The 23,170-nt window shown below is 49.2% G+C and overlaps 1 protein-coding gene across 1 annotated transcript in view; it reads right to left on the bottom strand.

Annotated features, from left to right (window-relative positions):
• Positions 1-401: 401 nt before the first annotated feature.
• The window catches only part of LOC309559897 (protein crumbs homolog 1-like), a 176,082-nt gene continuing 153,313 nt past the window's right edge, over positions 402-23,170 (bottom strand). The window contains exon 13 of the mRNA XM_082263336.1: positions 402-770. Within this exon, the coding sequence (XP_082119462.1) occupies positions 546-770 (225 nt within the window). The 3' untranslated portion in view covers positions 402-545. The remainder of the gene's footprint in view (positions 771-23,170) is intronic.

Raw genomic sequence — 23,170 nt, 5'->3', positions numbered from 1 at the left:
TTCTTCCCACCGACCTCCAGGCTAATGTACTTTGAGTTGTAGATATAGTCATTTTTGGCAGAAGTTCCCTGATACCTGAACGGTATTTCAAGGGTTCCGTCATGTTAAAATGGTTGAGAACGGCTGGTATAGACCCAGATGTTTACTCTTAGTCTTCATTGTCAGCTATCCGTTCTCCTTTCACCTGTGCTAGGAAGGCTATGGCCGTGCTACATAATTATCATATCTCAACATTCTCCATATAACAGAGATAACTTTAGTCTGGGTGCATTTCATGGAGGTTCATGCAGTCTCAGCTGTAGACATAGTTTTGTTTTTTTTCTTTGGCTATCTCCATAACCATATGCTCAGCATTTTTAGAACATAAGGTGAGGAGACTTTCTTTCCATAATGATGACTTTGTCCATCTTGTGACTTTCCATCCTTCAGAGGCCTCCCCCATGCCTGTGAGAACCATTTGAATACCAGGTTCGGTTTTTTAGTCTCTTCGGGCTGGTCTTCACAATGGTTTGGTGATGGCTTGGTCTACATTTCACCGGCTGTTATTAGATCAGTCTTTCTGTAGGTGGAAGCTTGAGGACGTTCCACATCTCTACTCTCGCTCCTTCTTTTTCCTGTCGGCTTGGGCTGTACGTCCCCTGGGTGGCCCGCTTTTTCCGCATGGTTATCATGATAATGGCAATCACAAGCAGCAGTATTAAAAGCATTCCCGTTCCTATAGCAGAGCCAACCAGACTGGAGGACTGAGGCTTCCGGATCAAACGTGGTTTCTGTATTAAACACAGGAAATAAAACACAAGACAATAACCAGCAGCCAATAGAAAGATTTTTTTGCCAGTGCTACTCAACTATTAACATATGTCTCCTTTTTTTATAACAAAAATAATAATATAGCACAGTGGTCTCCAAACTGTGGCTTGCAGACCAGATGCAGCCCTTGCTTTTATCTCAACCTCTGGGTACCACTCCTTCCACTGACACCAACGATGGAACACCACTCCTTCCACTGACATCAACGATGGAACACCACTCCTTCCACTGACATCAACGATGGAACACCACTCCTTCCACTGACACCAACGATGGAACACCACTCCTTCCACTGACACCAACGATGGGGCGCTATTCCTTCCATTGGCATCAACGATGGGGCGCTATTCCTCCCACTGACACCAAGGATGGGGCGCTATTCCTCCCACTGATACCAACAATTAGGCACTGTTCTTCCCACCGACACCAATGATGGGGCACTATTCCTCCCACTGACACCAATGATTGGACACTATTTCTCCCACTGATACCAACGATGAGGCACTATTCCTTCCACTGATACCAATGATGGGACACTATTCCTCCCACTGATACCAATGATGGGACACTATTCCTCCCACGGACACCAATGATGCGGCACCATTCCTCCCACTGACACCAATGATGGGGCAGTATTCCTTCCACTGATACCAATGATGGGGCACTATTCCTCCCACTGATACCAATGATGAGGCACTATTCCTCCTACTGATACCAATGATGGGTCACTATTCCTCCCACTGATACCAATGATGGGGCACTATTCCTCCTACTGATACCAATGATGGGTCACTATTCCTCCCACTGATACCAATGATGAGGCACTATTCTTACCACTAATACCAATGATGGGGCACTATTCCTCCCACTGACACCAATGATGGGGCACTATTTCTCCCACTGATACCAATGATGGGTCACTATTCCTCCCACTGACACCAATGATGGGACACTATTCCTCCCACTGTCACCAATGATGGGGCACTATTCCTCCCACCGATACCAATGATGGGGCACTATTCCTCCCACTGACACCAATGATAGGACACTATTCCTCCCACTGATACCAATGATAGGGCACTATTCCTCCCACTGACACCAATGATGGGACACTATTCCTCCCACTGATACCAATGATGGGGCACTATTCCTCCCACCGATAACAATGATGGGGCACTATTCCTCCCACTGATACCAATGATAGGGCACTATTCCTCCCACTGACACCAATGATCCGACACTATTTCTCCCACTGACACCAATGATGGGACACTATTCCTCCCACTGACACCAATGATGGGACACTATTCCCCCCCACTGACACCAATGATGGGGCACTATTCCTCCCACTGATACCAATGATAGGGCACTATTCCTCCCACTGACACCAATGATGGGGCACTATTCCTCCCACTGATACCAATGATGGGGACACTATTCCTCCCACTGATACCAATGATGGGGCACTATTCCTCCCATTGACACCAATGATGGGGCACTTTTCCTCCCACTGATACCAATGATCGGACACTATTCCTCTCACTGATACCAATGATCGGACACTATTCCTCTCACTGACACCAATAATGGGGCACTATTCCTATTCCCACTGATCCCTAAGCCTCAGCCATTGTTTACTCCAACAGAAAGCAAGGCATTTTCTACTCCCATTGGCCCCCCTACAGTCTAAAGGACAGGTATCTGGCCCTTTGTCAAGAACATATGGATATCCCTGATCCAGGCTATGAGAGATAGTTACTTATCTTCATTATAGGGGGTATTTTTCACACTTAAATTGAGGATGCTTTGGGGGTAGATTTACTAAAACGGATGCACTCTAAATCTGGTGCAGCTGTGCATGGTAGCCAATCAGCTTCCAACATTAGCTTGTTCAATTAAGCTTTGACGATAAAGCCCGGAAACTGATTGGTTTCTGTGCAGAGCTGACCCAGATTCTCCAGTTTTAGTAAATAACCCCCCTTTGTGTGGCAAAGTTTTTATAATTGGAGTGGGTATATCTGGAGTTATGTGTATATGTGTTTTTAGGAAGTACCAATAAATTGATCCATATAAAAAAAAAAAATTATAGAATATTTGTAATATATTCGAATTGATATCAACCCATGGAAGCCTCACATACAGTAGTATTTTTTGGGTTTTGCAGATCTCCCACATGTGCAGACATTAGATGCTTCATCATTGGGAAGCCAGTGCAGGAACCAGGATGAGAGAGCCACCTCCCCATAACATAATCAATGAAGATAACGGCCCGGGATGGGACTCTGGGTAGGAGAATGGGGTGCAAAAAGAGGACAACCCTGGATCCATGTGGCTCTTAGGTATATTACTACAGATAAACACCATAGGTAAGCAGAGAACATGAACACCATTTCATTGGAAGGGTTATGTTCCTTCTTAACCGCTTGCCGACCGCCGCACGACTATTTACTGCGGCGGTCAGCCCCTCACAGGCAGAGCGACGTAGTACTACGTCGCTAGCCTGTGAGGGTCTAGGGAGCTCCCGCGCGCTCCCGCGCGGTCACGGACCCCCCCGCGCGTCGGTGCAGAGGGAGAAAGGCAGGCGGCTAATGTAAACAAGCCGCCTGTCATTCTCCCCTGTGTAGGAATAGTGATCATACGGTTCTACTATGTAGGACCGTTGATCACTGTTCCTACACTTCAAGCCACAGCCAATCACTGTTAGAATCACGCCCCTAGGGACACACACAGCCCCTCCCTCTCAAAAAAGTTAACCCCTTCACTGCCAGTGTCGTTTTATAGTAACAGTGCATATGTATAGCACTGATTACTGTAGAAATGTCACTGGTAACCCCAAAAGTGTCAAAAATGTCAGTCAAGGGTCCGATCTGTCCGCCGCAATGTCGCAGTACCGCAAAAAAAAAAAATCGCAGATCGCCGCCATTACGCGTTAAAAAAAAACAACAAAAATGATGAAAATCTTTCCCTTTGTTAGTAAACGCGATAACTTTTGCGCAAACCAAACAAAATACGCTTTTTGCAATTTTTTTTTACCAAACATATGTAGCAGAAAACAAATTGGCCAAAAATGTTAAAAAATTTAGATTTTTACATTTTTTTTTGGGGAATTTCATATAAAAAAATGTGAAAAATATTGTTATTTTTGCAAAATTGACGCTCTTTTTTTGTTTATAGCGCAAAAAGTAAAAATCGCACAGGTGATCAAATACCACCATAGAGAAATATCCATTTGTAAAAACATTAGATATTGGGGAAGGAACTGGTGCCCAGTCAGTTCACTGGAGTGGCTTCTTTTGCATGAATTGCTGCATCAATGCGGCGTGGCATGGAGGTGATCAGCCTGTGGCACTGCTGAGGTATTATGGAAGCTCAGGTTGCTTTGATAGCGGCCTTCAGCTCCTCTGCATTGTTGGGTCTGGTGTCTCTCATCTTCCTCTTGGCAATACCCCACAGATTCTCTATGGGGTTTAGGTCAGGCGAGTTTGCTGGCCAATCAAGCACAGTGATCCCATGGTCATGTGACCAGGTATTGGTAGGTTTGGCAGTGTGGGCGGTGCCAAGTCCTGCTGGAAAATGAAATCAGCATCTCCATAAATCTGGTCAGCAGAGGGAAGCATGAAGAGCTCTAGAATTTCCTGCTAGAGGGCTGCGCTGACTTTGGACTTGATAAAACACAGTGGACCGACACCAGCAGATGACATGGCTCCCCAAATCATCACTGACTGTGGAAACTTCACACTGGACCTCTTGCAACTTGGATTCTGTGCCTCTCCACTCTTCCTCCAGACTCTGGGACCTTGATCTCCAAATGAAATGCAAAATATTCCACAGTCAGTGATGATTTGGGGAACCGTGTCATCTGCTGGTGTCGGTCCACTGTGTTTTATCAGGTCCAAAGTCAGCGCAGCCCTCTAGCAGGAAATTCTAGAGCACTTCATGCTTCCCTCTGCTGACCAGCTTTATGGAGATGCTGATTTCATTTTACAGCAGGACTTGGCACCGCCCACACTGCCAAAACTACCAATACCTGGTCGCATGATCATGGGATCACTTGATTGGCCAACAAACTCGCCTGACCTAAACCCCATAGAGAATCTGTGGGGTATTGTCAAGAGGAAGATGAGAGACACCAGACCCAACAATGCAGATGAGCTGAAGGCCGCTATCAAAGCAACCTGAGCTTCCATAACACTTCAGCAGTGCCACAGACTGATCACCTCCATGCCAGGCCGCATTGATGCAGCAATTCATGCAAAAGAAGCCCCGACCAAGCATTAAAGTGATTGTAAAGTCTTATTTAAAAAAATAATTAAATAACAAACATGTTAAACTTACCTCCTCTATGCAGTTGGTTTTGCACAGAGTAGCCCGGATCCTCCTCTTCTTGGGTCCCTTTTCTCTGCTCCTGGCCCCTCCCTCCGGTCAAGTGCCTCCACAGCAAGCAGCTTGTTTTGGGGGCACTCGAGCTGAGCTGCAGCTTTGTGTGTCCATTCAGAATGGAGCTGCCGTTCGGCCCCATCCCCCCTCTCTCCTAATTGGCAAACTGACGTTGATTGATAGCCGCGGGAGTCAATGGCGCCGGCTGTGTCCCAGCCAATCAGGAGGGAGAGTCCCCGATGGCCGAGGGACTCCTGGACATCGCTGGACAGAGAAGGACCTCAGGTAAGTATTAGGGGGGCTTCTTAATGCAAAAAAAATACACCTTCTGCCTTTACAACTCCTTTAACCACATTAAGACCGTCCGCCGCAGATTTACTGTGGCAGGCATCCTCTCCTGCGCGAACCGAAGTAGCCTTAAGTCGGTCGCTCGCGTGGTGCTGGGGGGGAGGGGGCGAGCACGCGCTCCCGCCTCCACTAGGCAGCAGGGGATCAGTGTTGCCAACCGCCCGTAGATTTACGGACAGCCCGTAAAAAAAGGGCACTTTTCTCCTGCCCGTAAATGCCCGTAGCAGGAGAAAAGTGCCCGTAAATCTACTGCGGCGGCGGCACTGTCAGAACTGCGCATGTGCGGCGCGCAGTTCCGGAGATCCCCGATCAGACTGCCAGACTCGCACTATTCGTTGGACGAGTGCCACTGCGCTGCCCGCCTGCGCCCGCCCCTGCCTCCGCCCCCGCCATAATTTAAGTTTTCCCGCCGCCGCCGGCCGCCAGCTACAATGCAGAGTCACTCACTCTGTCTATCTGGAGTGGACTAGGAGATGCTGCCGCTAGATGGATGCCTGGTGGAGTGGACAGAGCAGTCGCAGACTGACAGCCGAGGCAGAGGACTGGTAAGTGCTGGGGCTCCGAGCCTCCGACAGCTAGCAGGAGCAGACTGGAGTAGAGAGATGAGTCAGGGGGCAGAGGACATCAGTGTCCTGCTCCTGTGCCCCCTTCACCTCTCCACAGGCAGTGTCACAGCTTCACTCACTCTGCACTAGTAATGTCACTGATGTTTGTGGCTGTGGAGAGGTGAAGGGGACTTAGGAGGAGGACACTCATGTGGAGAGCTCTGACCATCTCCTGTACCATGTACACAGTCCCTGACCACCCCTCTGTACCATGTCCGCAGTCCCTGACCACCCCTCTGTACCATGTCCGCAGTCCCTGACCACCCCTCTGTACCATGTACACAGTCCCTGACCACCCCTCTGTACCATGTCCGCAGTCCCTGACCACCCACTGTACCATGTCCGCAGTCCCTGACCACCCCTCTGTACCATGTCCGCAGTCCCTGACCACCCCTCTGTACCATGTCCGCAGTCCCTGACCACCCCTCTGTACCATGTCCGCAGTCCCTGACCACCCCTCTGTACCATGTCCGCAGTCCCTGACCACCCCTCTGTACCATGTCCGCAGTCCCTGACCACCCCTCTGTACCATGTCCGCAGTCCCTGACCACCCCTCTGTACCATGTACACAGTCCCTGACCACCCCTCTGTACCATGTCCGCAGTCCCTGACCACCCACTGTACCATGTCCGCAGTCCCTGACCACCCACTGTACCATGTCCGCAGTCCCTGACCACCCCTCTGTACCATGTCCGCAGTCCCTGACCACCCCTCTGTACCATGTCCGCAGTCCCTGACCACCCCTCTGTACCATGTCCGCAGTCCCTGACCACCCCTCTGTACCATGTCCGCAGTCCCTGACCACCCCTCTGTACCATGTCCGCAGTCCCTGACCACCCCTCTGTACCATGTCCGCAGTCCCTGACCACCCCTCTGTACCATGTCCGCAGTCTCTGACCACCTCCTGTACCATGTCCGCAGTCTCTGACCACCTCCTGTACCATGTCCGCAGTCTCTGACCACCTCCTGTACCATGTCCGCAGTCTCTGACCACCTCCTGTACCATGTCTGCAGTCTCTGACCACCTCCTGTACCATGTCCGCAGTCTTTGACCATCTCTTGTCTTTTATCATGTCTGCAGGGGAGTCTGGACTCTGGAGAGGAGTCAAGAGTGAGAGCGCTGCCGGGATGGGGGGTCACGGGAGAAGTCAGATGTGCGGGGCCTGCGGAGTGGAGACAGGGGCCATCTGACTGAGCCCTGCACAGTGCACCTGAGAGGAGGTCAGTGACAGAGCCGCCAGACCAGTCTGATGGGGGGGTCACTGATGTAAGGGGGCACCGATATAAAGATCCCTCTATATTAGTAACCTCCCCCCCATATTTTAATGTATTCACTCTGTGTAAGGTGGTCTCTGGTCACCAGATTGCCCCCCCACATCAGAGTTCCTGGCGTTCCCCTTTACATCAGAGTCTGCAGGATTCTCCCCTTACAGTGCGAAGGGGGAACTCTGCGGACCCTGATGTAAAAGGGAACTCTGATGTAAAGGGGAATGCAGTGGACTCTGATATATGGGGGAACGCTGTGCTGGCTGGGTTATATTAATCTGATCTTCATGTTAATGGAGAAATATGGTTTTTGACTTTTGTTTAACCTAAACACATTGCTAATAGCTCTATCTACATGTTTATAGTTTAAGTATTGATATTTGCACGGTTTAGCACTGAAAACAGCCTGTATATGTACATTTTTGCAGTGCCAGTAAAAAATTGGTGCCGTCCGTAAATTTTGGACGTTCTGCCAGTAAATTTCCCTCTCGGGGGTTGGCAACACTGCAGGGGATGCCAATGCACGGGACCAGCGGCATTGATTGCCGCCGGGCACCTGCGATCGCTACCCGCTGAGAGAGAAGGACGGTCGGATGTTGTAAACACAGCTGACTGTTCTTCTCTCTGGAATGATCACAGAGCTTCTGTGATCCTTCTATATAGGATCACAGGTCTCTATGGTAATTTCACAAACCCATCCCCTCCCCCACATTTAGAAAACACCCCCTAGGCTAACATTTAACTCTTTGATCACCCCTAGGTTAACCCCTTCCCTGCTAGGGAAGAAATGTGCAAAATCTATAACTCTGTGTGCAACGCATCTATATAAAATATAGGAGTTTACCTTTTTAAACGGAATTACTGAAATAAATTAATTTTTTATGATATTCTGATTTTATTAGATGCCCCTGTACATCATTTGACTGAGTAGACTGTTATCAGTGCCCAGAGACCCTGCCAATGAGGCAAAGCGAGGCAACAGCCTGAGGTGGCAATTGGTGGGGGCCAGTGGTGGCTGGTGCTCGATGGGCCGGGGGTGGGGGCGCAGACGGACCACATCATACCCCCCCCCCCCGGACCACACCAGCATGCACACCAAACCCCCCCCAGGTCGCCGGCTCACTCACCCTGGACATGTGGAGGGCAGGCAGCGGCGGTTTTCCCGTCAGTCTCCTGCATCTTCTCCTACTCCATGGCCAATGGCATGGCTTCTCCTTTCGGCCATTTGGGAAACGGGTCTCAGAACCCGCTTCCTTATTGGCCAGGAGGAGAGTCCATGTGACAATAGCGAATATTCATTCGCTATTGTCACACAACTGGGTGGTGGCCTCAGGGCGCAGTGCTCTGCGCCCCGAGCCCACCCTTTTTTGAAGCCTATTAGAGCCTCTGGCTCTAATCACGTGCTTAAAGCGGAGTTCCGCCCTCGGGTGGTCAAATTTAGATAAAAATACCCCCGGGACAGTCAGGGCTAGTACATTCCACAATGGATAGCCTCTGAACTGTCCCGGGTCGCACTTACCTGTAAGAAGAAATACTTACCTTGAAAAGTTATTCTCCAGCGCTGCCATCTCAGGTGTGGGCAGCTGAAGCCAGCGTCCTCTTCTGCAGCCTCTTCGGTGACGTCGGTGTCCCACAATGCACTGCACCGGCCCCACTCATCACTTCCGGTGCAGGCGCGGCATGCCCAGAAGCTGTTTAGCAGGGAATGACCACCACTGACCACCACTGTAAGTGGACTATTCTCACCACTGACCACCACTCAAAGGGGGTTATTCTTACCACTGACCACCACTGTAAGGGGGCCATTCTTACCACTGACCACCACTCAAAGGGGGTTATTCTTACCACTGACCACCACTGTAAGGGGGCAGTTTTCACCACTGACTACCACTGTAAGGGGGCCATTCTTACCACTGACCACCACTCTAAGGGGGTTATTCTTACCACTGACCACCACTGTAAGGGGGCAGTTTTCACCACTGTAAGGGGGCCATTCTTACCACTGAACACCACTGTAAGGGGGCCATTCTTACCACTGACTTACACTGTAAGGGGGCCATTCTTACCACTGACCACCACTGTAAGGGGACTATTCTCACCACTGACCACCACTGTAAGGGGGCCATTCTCACCACTGACCACCACTCTAAGGGGGTTATTCTTACCACTGACCATCACTGTAAGGGGGCATTTTTCACCACTGTAAGGGGGCATTTCTTACCACTGAACACCACTGTAAGGGGGCCATTCTTACCACTGACCATCACTGTAAGGGGGCAGTTTTCACCACTGTAAGGGGGCCATTCTTACCACTGACCATCACTGTAAGGGGGCAGTTTTCACCACTGTAAGGGGACCATTCTAACCACTGACCACAACTGTAAGGGGTCATTCCCACCACTGACCACCACTGTAAGTGGGCCATTCTTACCACTGACCACAACTGTAAGGGGTCATTCTCACCACTGACCACAACTGTAAGGGGGCCATTCTTACCACTGACCACCACTCTAAGGGGTCATTCTCACCAATAACCACTGTTAGGCGGCCATTCTTACTACCGACCATCAATTTAAAGGGCATTTTCCCAATGACCTTGATAAATTGATGGGTTTCCATGAGACCTTGAAATTATTTTAAGGGTTCATTTGGAGTACAGAGGTTGAGGAAAACTGATTTATACTTTCCATCTCAGCCCCTGGTGGAGGTGATGGTTTTAGACCCCTGAAAGATGTTGCATACTCTTTGGATGGTCCTTTTGACCTTTATCAGAATAAAAGTTGTATATGGACCTCCTAGCAGTGGTGTGGCATTTCAATTTACATTTTTGCTATATTACACTACAAGCCATGGAGATCCCCAGGGGGTGGAGAAGCCACCTGCCCAGGAACGAGATCAGGTTTTAACCTCAGGCAACGCAGGGGGTTCTTTACTGTTAGGGCTACAGGGTTGTGGAATTCTCTACCACAAGAGGTGCTTTCTGTGGGAAGTATGGTGGCTTTCAAAAGACTCTTGGACGTACATCTCAAGGATCAGAACATTCAGGGGTATGAGAGATGATTACGGCCACACACACCTACACAGGTTGAACTGGATGGACTATTGTCTTTATTCAACCTCACCTACTATGTAACCTACATCAAGACCAATACCAACGAGGTAACTTGCACCAGGTCCTACAGGTCCAGCACCATTTTCTTATGGATACCGTCAAAGTAGACTATGCTTGACAGAGCAGCAGATGTGGACCCAGGGGGAGTTGGTGAAGTTGGAAAACTCCTTTAACCCAATGCAAATTGGCATTATGTGTTTTCAGAACCCCTTTTTTTGGGGGAAAACCAAGTTCATTCATTTGCTGTTGCATTTGGCAGTTGTTTATTATACAGTAGATGACCATACAGGATACAACATATACAAATCAATATCATACACTTTGTACAAATGAGCCTTCAGCACACAGAACCAGTGTTTGTACAATCAAATAACATCAAGAGCATTTCCGTTATTAATTGACCTTCAAGAGTAAGGGATCTTACCAACATTTGTCTAACAAATTTGCATGTGCTTTAGTTCAAAACTGGGGAAAAATTTTTTTTTAGGCTATTTTCTGAATGAATGTAGTTTTTATTTTGGGCAGTAGTATTTTATGACCACTAGATGGAGCTGAGGAGCAGAGGAAATATATACATCTTTGTAACAAAAGATACAGGGTAACAATTCTGGATAACACTAGAGGGAATTCGTAAACTATTGGTTACATTTATTTGCCACTTTTCTCTAGAATTGTTATGTTGTATCGTTTGTTAAAAAGACATATGTATTTCCTATGCTTATCAGCTCCATTTAGTGGTCTAATGTGGTATTCCACTTATGTTGTATTGTTTAATAAAAAGACATATGTATTTCCTGAGCTTATCAGCTCCATCTAGTGGTCTAATGTGGTATTCCACTTGTTACGTTGTATCGTTTGTTAAAAAGACATATGTATTTCCTGAGCTTATCAGCTCCATCTAGTGGTCTAATGTGGTATCCCACTTGTTATGTTGTATTGTTTGTTAAAAAGACATATGTATTTCCTGAGCTTATCAGCTCCATCTAGAGGTCTAATGTGGTATTCCACTTGTTATGTTGTATCGTTTGTTAAAAAGATATATGTATTTCCTGAGCTTATCAGCTCCATCTAGTGGTCTAATGTAGTATTCCACTACTGCCCAAAACATTTGGTCTGAAAAGAAAATAGCCTAAAGAACATTTGTTTTTGCCCGAATGTACATAAAAAATTATTTTTTTAAAAAATATAAATAGACCTCTAAGTTTTTTTTCCTACAAGTGCACTTATCCACCCTCTCCAGACTTCCTGAAAAACTACCCATACCCCAATCCAGTTTCCAGATTGGAGATGCTAAAAGGAGATCCAGGGCTCACTGTACAGTCATTGGGTAGCTAGGGCAGGAGGGTTGGGAAGGGTGGGTAAGTGTACACTGTGCAGTCATTGGGTAGTTAGGGCAGGAGGGTTGGGAAGAGTGGGTAAGTGTACACTGTACAGGCATTGGATAGTTAGATCAGGGGGTTGGGAAGGGTGGGTAAGTGTACACTGTGCAGGAATTGGATAATTAGGTCAGGGGGTTGGGAAGGGTGGGTAAGTGTGCACTGTGCAGGCATTGGGTAGTTAGGTCAGGGGGTTGGGAAGGGTGGGTAAGTGTACACACTGCAGTCATTGGGTAGTTAGGTCAGGGGGTTGGGAAGGGTGGGTAAGTGTACACTTTGTAGGCATTGGGTAGTTAGGTCAGGGGGTTGGGAAGGGTGGGTAAGTGTACACTGTGCAGGCATTGGGTAGTTAGGTCAGGGGGTTGGGAAGGGTGGGTAAATGTACACTGTGAAGGCATTGGATAGTTAGGTTAGAGGGTTGGGAAGGGTGGTTAAGTGTACACTGCAGGCATTGGATAGTTAGGTCAGGAGTTGGGAAGGGTGGGTAAGTGTACACTGCAGGCATTGGATAGTTAGGTCAGGAGTTGGGAAGGGTGGGTAAGTGTACACTGCAGGCATTGGATAGTTAGGTCGGGGGTTCGGGAAGGGTGGGTAAGTGTACACTGCAGGCATTGGATAGTTAGGTCAGGAGTTGGGAAGGGTGGGTAAGTGTACACTGCAGGCATTGGATAGTTAGGTCAGGAGTTGGGAAGGGTGGGTAAGTGTACACTGTGCAGGCATTGGGTAGTTAGGTCAGGGGGTTGGGAAGGGTGGGTAAGTGTACACTGTACAGGCATTGGGTAGTTAGGTCAGGGAGTTGGGAAGGGTGGGTAAGTGTACACTGTGCAGGCATTGGATAGTTAGGTCAGGGAGTTGGGAAGAGTGGGTAAGTGTACACTGTACAGGCATTGGATAGTTAGGTCAGGGGGTAAGGAAGGGTGGGTAAGTGTACACTGTGCAGGCATTGGATAGTTAGGTCAGGGAGTTGGGAAGGGTGGGTAAGTGTACACTGTGCAGGCATTGGGTAGTTAGGTCAGGGAGTTGGGAAGGGTGGGTAAGTGTACACTGTGCAGGCATTGGGTAGTTAGGTCAGGGGGTTGGGAAGGGAGGGTAAGTGTACACTGTACAGGCATTGGGTAGTTAGGTCAGGGGGTTGGGAAGGGTGGGTAAGTGTACACTGTGCAGGCATTGGGTAGTTAGGTCAGGGAGTTGGGAAGGGAGGGTAAGTGTACACTGTGCAGGCATTGGGTAGTTAGGTCAGGGAGTTGGGAAGGGAGGGTAAGTGTACACTGTACAGGCATTGGGTAGTTAGGTCAGGGGGTTGGGAAGGGTGGGTAAGTGTACACTGCGCAGGCATTGGATAGTTAGGTCAGGGGGTTGGGAAGGGTGGGTAAGTGTACATTTATACTGAAGTCCCCTGCTTAGTCAGTAGTATAAACCCCCTCTTTGACCGAGGTCACAGCTCGTGTTTCAGCAGATACGTCTATTACAGTCTAGGGAGCCTTATTCATAAAAACTGGGGGTGTGTCCCACAGCAACCAATCAGATTGCAGTTGTCATTTTCTGGTGCAGGTTACATTAGAGATAATAACTGACTGATCACTTCCAGGAAATATCAGAGGAATAGGACTTGCAGTGGTTGGAGCCAACATGGCTACCTTCTTATTAATCTTTGAAAAATATTGTTATCTTTTAGCCAGAATAATTAAAAATATTAACAAGTGAATCATTTAAATAAAAATGTATGTTAATTTATTTAAATTCATTTAATTTAAAATATCGCGTAGGAATATTTTCATATTAGCCACCTGCAGCCAGCAGGTGCTGCACTCGAGTCAGTTGGGAGAGAGGGCTGCTGGAGGCTGGGGAGAGAGAGCTGCTGGAGGCTGGGGAGAGAGAGCTGCTGGAGGCTGGGGAGAGAGAGCTGCTGGAGGCTGGGGAGAGAGAGAGCCACTGGAGGCTGGGGAGAGATAGCTGCTGGAGGCTGGGGAGAGAGAAGAGCCACTGGGGGGAAAGCCGTTGGAAGCTGGGGGGGGGGAAGAAAGCCGCTGGAGCCTGGGGGGAGAGAGAGCGGCTGGAGCCAGTGGGGGCATGGAGAGAGAAAGCCACTGGAGAGAGTGAGCCACTGGAGGCTGGGGATAGAATAGAGAGCTGCTTGAGGCTGGGGAGAGAATAGAGCCGCTGGAGGCTGGAGAGAGAGAGAGAGAAGAGCCACTGGAGGCTGGAGCCGGTGGGGGCATGGGGAGGGAAAGCCACTGGATAGAGTGAGCCACTGGAGGCTGGGGAGAGAGAGCTGCTGGAGGCTGGGGAGAGAGAAGAGCCGCTGGGGGGAGAGCCGTTGGAAGGTGGGGAGGGGGAGAAAGAAAGCCGCTGGAGCCTGGGGGGAGAGAAAGCCGCTGGAGCCTTGGGGGGGGGGGGAGAGCCGCTGGATGCAGTGGGGGCATGGGGAGAGAAAGCCACTGCAGAGCGTGAGCCACTGGAGACTGGGGAAAGAGAGCCACTGGAGAGAGTGAGCCACTGGAGGCTGGGGATAGAGAGCTGCTTGAGGCTGGGGAGAGAGGAGAGCCGCTGGAGGCTGGAGAGAGAGAGAGGAGAGCCACTGGAGGCTGGGGGGGGGGGGGGAAGAAAGCCGCTGTAGCCTGGGGGGGGGGGACGCTGGAGGCTGTGGAGATAGAGAGCTGGTGGGGGCATGGGGAGAGAAAGCCACTGGAGACAGTGAGCCGCTGGAGACTGGGGAGAGAGAGCCACTGGAGAGAGTGAGCCGCTGGAGACTGGAGAGAGTGAGCCGCTGGAGAAAGTGAGCCACTGGGGAGAGTGAGCCACTGCAGGCTGGGGATAGAGAGCTGCTTGAGGCTGGGGAGAGAGGAGAGCCGCTGGAGGCTGGATAGAGAGAGGAGAGCCACTTGAGGCTGGGGGGGAGAGAAAGAAAGCCGCTAGAGCTTGGGGAGGGGGCGGAGGGGGGGGGGGGGTCGCTGGAGGCTGTGGAGAGAGAGCCGGTGGGGGCATGGGGAGAGAAAGCCACTGGAGAGAGTGAGCCGCTGGAGACTGGGGAGAGAGAGCCACTGGAGAGAGTGAGCCGCTGGAGACTGGGGAGAGAGAACCACTGGAGGCTGGGGAGAGAGAGTTGCTGGAGGCTGGGGGGAGAGAGAGCCACTGGAGGCTAGGGAGAGAGTTGCTTAAGGCTGGGGAGAGAGAGTCGCTGGGGGGAGAGAGAGCCGCTTGGGGAGAGAGAGCCACAAGGGGAGAGAGAGCTGCTGGAGGCTGTGGGGAGAGAGAGAGCTGCTGAATGCTGTGGGGAGAGAGATCTGCTGGGGGGAGAGAAAGAGCCGCTGGAGGCTGGGGAGAGGGAGCAACTGGGGGGGAGAGAGAGAGCCGCTGGAGGCTGTGGGGAGAGAGATCTGCTGGAGGCTGTGGGGAGAGAGAGAGAGAGAGAACTGCTGGAGGCTGGGGAGAGAGAGCACCGCAGGAGGCTGTGGGCAAGAGAGAGCCGCTGGAGGTTGAGGGAAAGAGACAGCTACTGAAGGCTGCGGGGGGGGGGGCCACTGGAGGCTGGGGGAGACAAGCTGGGTTCACACAGGACAGGAATCGCAGGGCATTCCTGTTCAAATTGCATGGAATTCTTTGCAGTGCGATTTGCGCCCATTCATTCTGCATGGACACAGATCGCACTGCGAAGTATTGGTACTCGGTATCGGTGAGTGTGTGACGGAAAGTGTCGGTTCTCGCACTCACCAGTAAAAATAATAGTTACCCTTGAAATTCTTTGCAGTCTTTTCTTCTCTTCAAAGGAGTTGTAACTCTTTAAATAAACACAAAACTGCGTTACATTTTTATTTTCTTTATCTGACTTCACAGGTAACAGATTTCTCACCTGCATGGGAAGAATGACAAGTCCATTCTGATTGGTGGCTTTTGTCAGAAATACCTTTCTCCTTTATAAATATGCTGTGTCAGTACTTTATACAGCGTCCAGTGTAAACCAGTATAAACCAGTATAAACAGTGTATAGTAAGTAGTAGTCCTCTGTCTGAATAGATCACGCTTGATTCCAAAAATATCATTGGCCAATCATTACAAAAGAAATACAGTAATTATAAGGCACAGATAAAATAATATATACAACGTTTGTTCTCAGGGTATGGTTGCTGATTTCCAGTATTTCCCAGTGCTGGACAGTGATCAGATCCATACATAGAACTGCAGGTAATGCGGGGGAGGGGTGCAAATGAAACTTTATGCTTCATTCAGTTCAGTAGATACAATTGAGTTTGCTAAAGGCTAATAGGCTGTTCACTTTGGAAGTTGCACGGTGCAGGGAAATATTGCCCAGAGCGGGGGTGTCATCTCGGGCCCCATCAGCATTCTGGTCACCCCTGTAACTTAAGACTAGACGTCCAGAGCACCCCACCCCTTCCTTACATCAGGTGTCAAGATTTCCCCACCCTCCCTTACATCACAGTATACCCGCCTTACTATGTGTTGCTACTGGGAAGAAGCTGGAGGTGACCCTGGGAAGTAGAAAGTGCAGGGTCTGGAGGAGAACCAGAGGAGGGTTGGGGTCTGCTGCCAATGCGTAGATGAGGGGGATTCTGTGGCTGCACAGAGAGGTGTAGGAGGAGTTCTGTCCTCCTCTCTGCTGCTGACTGCTGAGGTGTGGGTGGCAGAGACGAGCCTCTGTGTGGCTGCACAGAGAGGTGAAGCATCTGTAGGAGGAGTTCTGTCCTCCTCTCTGCTGCATTGGGGGGGTCATAGAGACAAGCGCCCTCATGGCTGCACACAGACAGGCACAGCATCCTCTCTGCTGCCGACTGCCGAGTTGTGGGTGGCAGAGACGAGCCTCTTTGTGGCTAAGCAGAGAGGCGCAGAATCTGGTGGGAGAGTTCGGTCTTCCTCTCTGCTGCCAACTGCTGCAATGGGGTGGGGGGGGTGGGGGTGGGGGGAGACAGAGAGACAAGCGTCTTCCCAGCTGCACAGACAGGCACAGCATCCTCTCTGCTGCCGACTGCTGCAATTGGGGGGGGGGGTGGGTGTCAAAGACAAGCGTCCTTGTGGCTGCACAGACAGGCACAGCATCTGTAGGAGGAGTTCTGTCCTCCTCTCTGCTGCCAACTGCTGAGGTGTGGGTAGCAGAGACGAGCCTCTTTGTGGCTGAACAGAGAAGCACAGGATCTGGTAGGAGAGTTCTGTCTTTCTCTCTGCTCCCAACTGCTGCAATAGGATGGGGAGGTGGCAGAGACAAGCATCCTCGCGGCTACACAGACAGGCACAGCATCTGTAGGAGGAGTTCTGTCCTCCTCTCCGCTGCCGGCTCCTGAGGTGTGGGTGGCAGAGACATGCCTCTTTGTGGCTGAACAGAGAAGAGCAGGATCTGGTGCGCGAGTTCTGTCCTGCTCTCTGCTGCTGAGACGGAGGGGTGGCAGAGACGAGCCTCATTGCAGCTGCACAGAGAAGCGCAGGATCAGGTGGAGTTCTGCTCTCCCCTCTGCTGCTGACTGCTAAGACAAGGTGATGTGGAGACGAGGGGGGTGGCACAGCTGCAGGAGAGGCGTGAGGGCCACATGAAATGATCTGGAGGGCCAGATTCGGTCCGCGGGCCTTTGTGTTTGACATATGTGCCCCAACGCTTAGTGAATGTGGTGAAATTTCACTTTGCTTGCAGGGATAAATACATTTTGCTTGCACATGATTGGATGATGATAGTCCGTTGTTTGGCAGGTGAAAGTGCCCTTTATTTGCTGCACCTCCTTTGGTGAGGAGCAAGAGTTAGTGCCCCTTTATATACCAGCTGTGGGTGGGGCCTAGGAGAGCTGGGGTACGGGAGCAGGACATCCCTGATCAGCAAGATGTAGCGCTGTGCTGGCGGAAAGACTCTACTTCGAACTACGAGGGTGATCAGTGGAGGACACATTGGGGACCAATGTAGAAACTTTTCCATCCCTAACCTTCGTCTAGCAGATCCTACAGCTTGGTTTAAAATGGCTGTGGAGCCTAAGTGAGGAGTAACCCTTGTATGAGGGCACCTGCCTGGCGAAGGGGCCCTGGGTGTCTCCGAAATGTTGCATTATATGTTCTATAGGATCACGAAAATAAAGCTTTGGACCCTTCTTGAGGAATCCTTGGTGTGCTGGTGACATTTCTTCCCATGTTTGAGGAAGGTACACCCTACGAGTGGGTCACGTGTGGAAGAGATTGTAATATCTGAGGAAGATGGCTGCATTGGTACACTGTGATGGTATCGAGTGTTCTGCACTGTCAGGAAGTCATGTAATGGAAGTAGAGTCTACCGTCAGAAAGTCATGTAATGGAAGTAGAGTCTACCGTCAGGAAGTCATGTAATGGAAGTAGAGTCTACCGTTAGAAAGTCATACAATGGAAGTAGAGTCTACCGTCAGAAAGTCATGTAATGGAAGTAGTCTACCGTCAGAAAGTCATGTAATGGAAGTAGAGTCTACCGTCAGGAAGTCATGTAATGGAAGTAGAGTCTACCGTCAGGAAGTCATGTAATGGAAGTAGAGTCTACCGCAGAAAGTCATGTAATGGAAGTAGAGTCTACCGTCAGAAAGTCATGTAATGGAAGTAGAGTCTACCGTCAGAAAGTCATATAATGGAAGTAGAATCTACCGTCAGAAAGTCATGTAATGGAAGTAGAGTCTACCGTCAGGAAGTCATGTAATGGAAGTAGAGTCTACCGTCAGAAAGTCATGTAATGGAAGTAGAGTCTACCGTCAGAAAGTCATGTAATGGAAGTAGAGTCTACCGTCAGAAAGTCATGTAATGGAAGTAGAGTCTACCGTCAGGAAGTCATGTAATGGAAGTAGAGTCTACCGTCAGAAAGTCATATAATGGAAGTAGTCTACCGTCAGAAAGTCATGTAATGGAAGTAGAGTCTACCGTCAGAAAGTCATGTAATGGAAGTAGAGTCTACCATCAGAAAGTCATGTAATGGAAGTAGAGTCTACCGTCAGGAAGTCATGTAATGGAAGTAGAGTCTACCGTCAGGAAGTCATGTAATGGAAGTAGAGTCTTCCGTCAGAAAGTCATGTAATGGAAGTAGTGTTCTTCACTAGAGTCTACCGTCAGAAAGTCATGTAATGGAAGTAGAGTCTACCGTCAGAAAGTCATGTAATGGAAGTAGTGTTCTTCACTAGAGTCTACCGTCAGAAAGTCATGATATTGACTGCTGTCATGAAGGAAAATGTACTGGTGAAGGTGCCCGAGTTGTGCAGTAAAGTGGTAACATGCAACTGGACTGGACATTCTTTCTTCATTCCAGGTAACAGGTCGGGAATATGGAGCAGGAGAAGAAAGTCGTGACACAGTATGGTGGAGTATCTCCTAAAAAGTAGGGTAGGTGACTATCCCATCCAAGAATAAGTGGGGCAGGTCTGGCGTCAGTATGGTGGGAACTGCCATCTAATGAGGGACCCTTCCAAGTCCCTCATTCACTAAGCTCTGGGGAATATTCCCTGGCAAAATGCAATTTCCTTTGCAAAGCGAATGGCCTATTTGCCTTTAGTACATCAACCCCCAAAGTCACAATGAAAAAAGTTATTTGCAGATCTAAGGCACAGACAGGCATTTCAATACAGTGTAGTAGTCTCCCAACGATTGACATCATGGAGCATAAATAGGTCAAGAGAAGTCCAGGTTACAGTCCATTTTATATTTGTACTATTCTGGTAGAGAAGATAACCAAAAATAACTTTATAGATGCTCCCAAGATCTGAACATGAAGTCCGAGGTGACCGTTCAAGTGCATATCCAAGTCATGTTCTATACATGGGGGCAAGGCAGTGATGATGGTGGCAATTTGGAAACCATTGATGTTGAATTCTGGTTTAGGTAGCTTAAAGCATATGATCAGTTGCCCAAAATATTTCTTTCCATCAAAGGTTTTCTGGCTGATTGTTCAATAGTGCCAAGCAACTTTGGTTGGTACAATGTTGCAAGTGGGTAGTCCCATGCCTTTAGTGCAGCGAGCATAAATAACACACTCCTTGGGGTAGAGAGAGCTCATTATGGAGGATGCCCTCATTTAGGACCCCAGGGATAGTAGGAGCTCATTATGAAGGATCCCCTCGCTCGGGACCCCAGGGATAGTAGGAGCTCATTATGAAGGATCCCCTCGCTTGGGACCCCAGAGATAGTAGGAGCTCATTATGAAGGATCCACTCAATTGGGAACCCAGGGATAGGAGGAGCTCATTATGAAGGATACCCTCACTCAGGTCCCCAGGGATAGGAGGAGCTCATTATGAAGGATACCCTCACTCAGGTCCCCAGGGATAGGAGGAGCTCATTATGAAGGATACCCTCACTCTGGACCCCAGGGATAGGAGGAGCTCATTATGAAGGATACCCTCACTCTGGACCCCAGGGATAGGAGGAGCTCATTATGAAGGATACCCTCACTCGGGACCCCAGGGATAGGAGGAGCTCTATATTAAAAATACCCTCCTTTGGGACCCCAGGGATTGTAGGAGCTCATTATGAAGGATCTTTCTCTTCGAAATCCAAAGATAGGAGGAGCTCAATATGAATGATCCCTCCTTCAGGGCCCCTTAGGATGGCAAGAGCTCATTATGAAGGATCTCCTCACTCAGGACCCCAGAGATAGGAGGAGCTCATTTTGAGGGATACCCTCACTGGGGTCCCCAGAGATAGGAGGAGCTCATTATGAAGGATACCCTCACTCGGGACCCCAGGGATAGGAGGAGCTCATTATGAAGGATACCCTCACTCGGGACCCCAGGGATAGGAGGAGCTCATTTTGAGGGATACCCTCACTGGGGTCCCCAAAGATAGGAGGAGCTCATTATGAAGGATACCCTCACTCGGGACCCCAGGGATAGGAGGAGCTCATTATGAAGGATACCCTCACTCGGGTCCCCAGGGATAGGAGGAGCTCATTATGAAGGATACCCTCACTTGGGACCCCAGGGATAGGAGGAGCTCATTATGAAGGATACCCTCACTTGGGACCCCAGGGATTGGAGGAGCTCATTATGAAGGAGCTTTCTCTTGGAAATCCAAAGATAGGAGGAGCTTATTATGAAGAATCCCTCCTTCAGGGCCCCTTAGGATGGCAGGAGCTCATTATGAAGGATCTCCCCACTCGGGAGACCAGAGATAGGAGGAGCTCATTATGGAGGATCCCTTACTCAGGTCCCCAGGGATAGGAGGAGCTTATTAGGAACAATCCCTCACTCAGGACACCAGGGATAGGAGGAGCTCATTATGGAGGGTTTCTCACTCAGGACCCAAGGGATGGGAGGAGCTTATTATGAACAATCCCTCCTTCAGGATCCCAGTGATAGGAGGAGCTCACTATGAAGGATCCCTCACTCAGGACCCGTTGAGGCATCAAAAATTTGGCACTTTCAAAATCAAATCTGAAATGAGGTTCTCAGTCACATGTTCACAGTTTTAAATCAAACGTTCCTCAGGAGGCACTTTCAAGACGCTGTCCATTTCTAGCCGAGCCCCCGCTACCTCCTGCTGGCTTGGGCTGTACGTGCCTTCCGACTGTCTTCTCTTTCTTGCCGTCAACACCATAAAAATGACCACAATAATAAACAGAAGCACAACACCACAAGATAGAGGGACCGCAACTCCCAGCAGTGGAAAGGGGAAGGCCGAAGCTGAATTGCTTTTCTGCAAAAAACGAAGATGATGTTACAAGATCTGCCCCTCCGCTATTGGATGGATGCAGTAGTGAGGTAGAGGTTAGTAAGCCAGACAAAGGTTGATTGGAAAAATATTCTTATCAATATCTCAGCTTTTTTCACCATTTTCTGGTATTTCTTTATGGCAAATACCCAAAACTCAGCGTAAATTATGTTTTTAAAAAGCTTTGGTCCACAAAGTGAAGCATGGGAGCATCCAATACAGTTCAAGAGTGCATTGTAATTAGAAGATGAGAAGAAACATGCATCAAGAAAGGAGGGAACAGTGAGCGGCCAGTACATAGAAGAAATAGCATGCATTGTTACATACGTGACACAGAAACATGCAGCAGTCCATGGATTATATCAGACCAAATCTCATAGAACACAGAGGCCTAGGTTATAGTTGTGTTTAACATTCACATCACTGGGCGAATTCAATATGGCGGCAGCCTACCATTGGCAATCGGAGATGGTGGGGTTGAAAGGAGAAGAGATTTTTCAAGTAAAAGTAAATGTTCCCTTTGAATAATTAACACTATACAGAGTATATGTATAACCAATTTATTTCTTAATTTTGGATAGAGTAGGGCAGTAGTCTCCAAATTGCGGCCCTGGTGCCAGATGTGGCCCTTTTCTTGCCTTTATCTGGCCCCTGGGGCACTACTCCACCAACTGACACTAATGATTCTCCTACTGACACCATTACCCCTACTATCTCTCCCACTAAAATCAATGATGGGGGCAACATTCTCCTACTAACACCATTAAGGGCACCATTTCTCCAACTAAAACCAATGATGGGGCACTATTCCCCCTACTGAGACCATTAAGGGCGTCATTTGTCCCACTAAAACCAATGATGGGGTACCATTCCCCCAATGATGGGACACTATTCCTCCCACTGATACCAAGGATGGAGCACTATTCTTTCTACTGATGCCAATGATGGGGCACTATTCCTTCTACTGATGCCAATGATGGGGCACTATTCCTTCCACTGACACCAATGATGGGGCACTATTCATCCCACTGACACCAATGATGGGGCATTATTCCTCCCACTGACACCAATGATGGGGCACTATTCCTCCCACTGACACCATTAAGGGCAACATTTCTACCACTAAAACCAATGATGGGACACTATTCCTCCCACTGATACCAGTTATGGAGCACTATTCTTTCCACTGATACCAATGATGGGGTACTATTTCCCCCACTGATACCAATGATGGGGCACTATTCCTTCCAATGCTATCAATGATGTGGCACTATTCCTCCCACTGATACCAATGATGGGGCACTATTCCTCCCACTGATACCAATGATGGGACACTATTCCTTCCACTGATACCAATGATGGGGCACTATCCCTCCCACTGACACCAATGATGGGGCACTATTCCTCCCACTGATACCAATGAAGGGGCACTATTCCTCCCACTGATACCAATGATGGGACACTATTCCTCCCACTGATACCAATGATGGGGCACTATTCCTCCCACTGACCCCAATGATGGGACACTATTCCTCCCACTGACACCAATGATAGGGCACTATTCCTCCCACTGACACCAATGATGGGGCACTATTCCTCCCACTGACATCAATGATGGGACACTATTCC

Source organism: Pelophylax lessonae (genome assembly GCF_965119305.1).
Source record: "Pelophylax lessonae genome assembly, chromosome: 7".
Lineage (NCBI taxonomy): Eukaryota > Metazoa > Chordata > Amphibia > Anura > Ranidae > Pelophylax > Pelophylax lessonae.
This window is presented reverse-complemented; position numbering and strand designations above follow the sequence as displayed.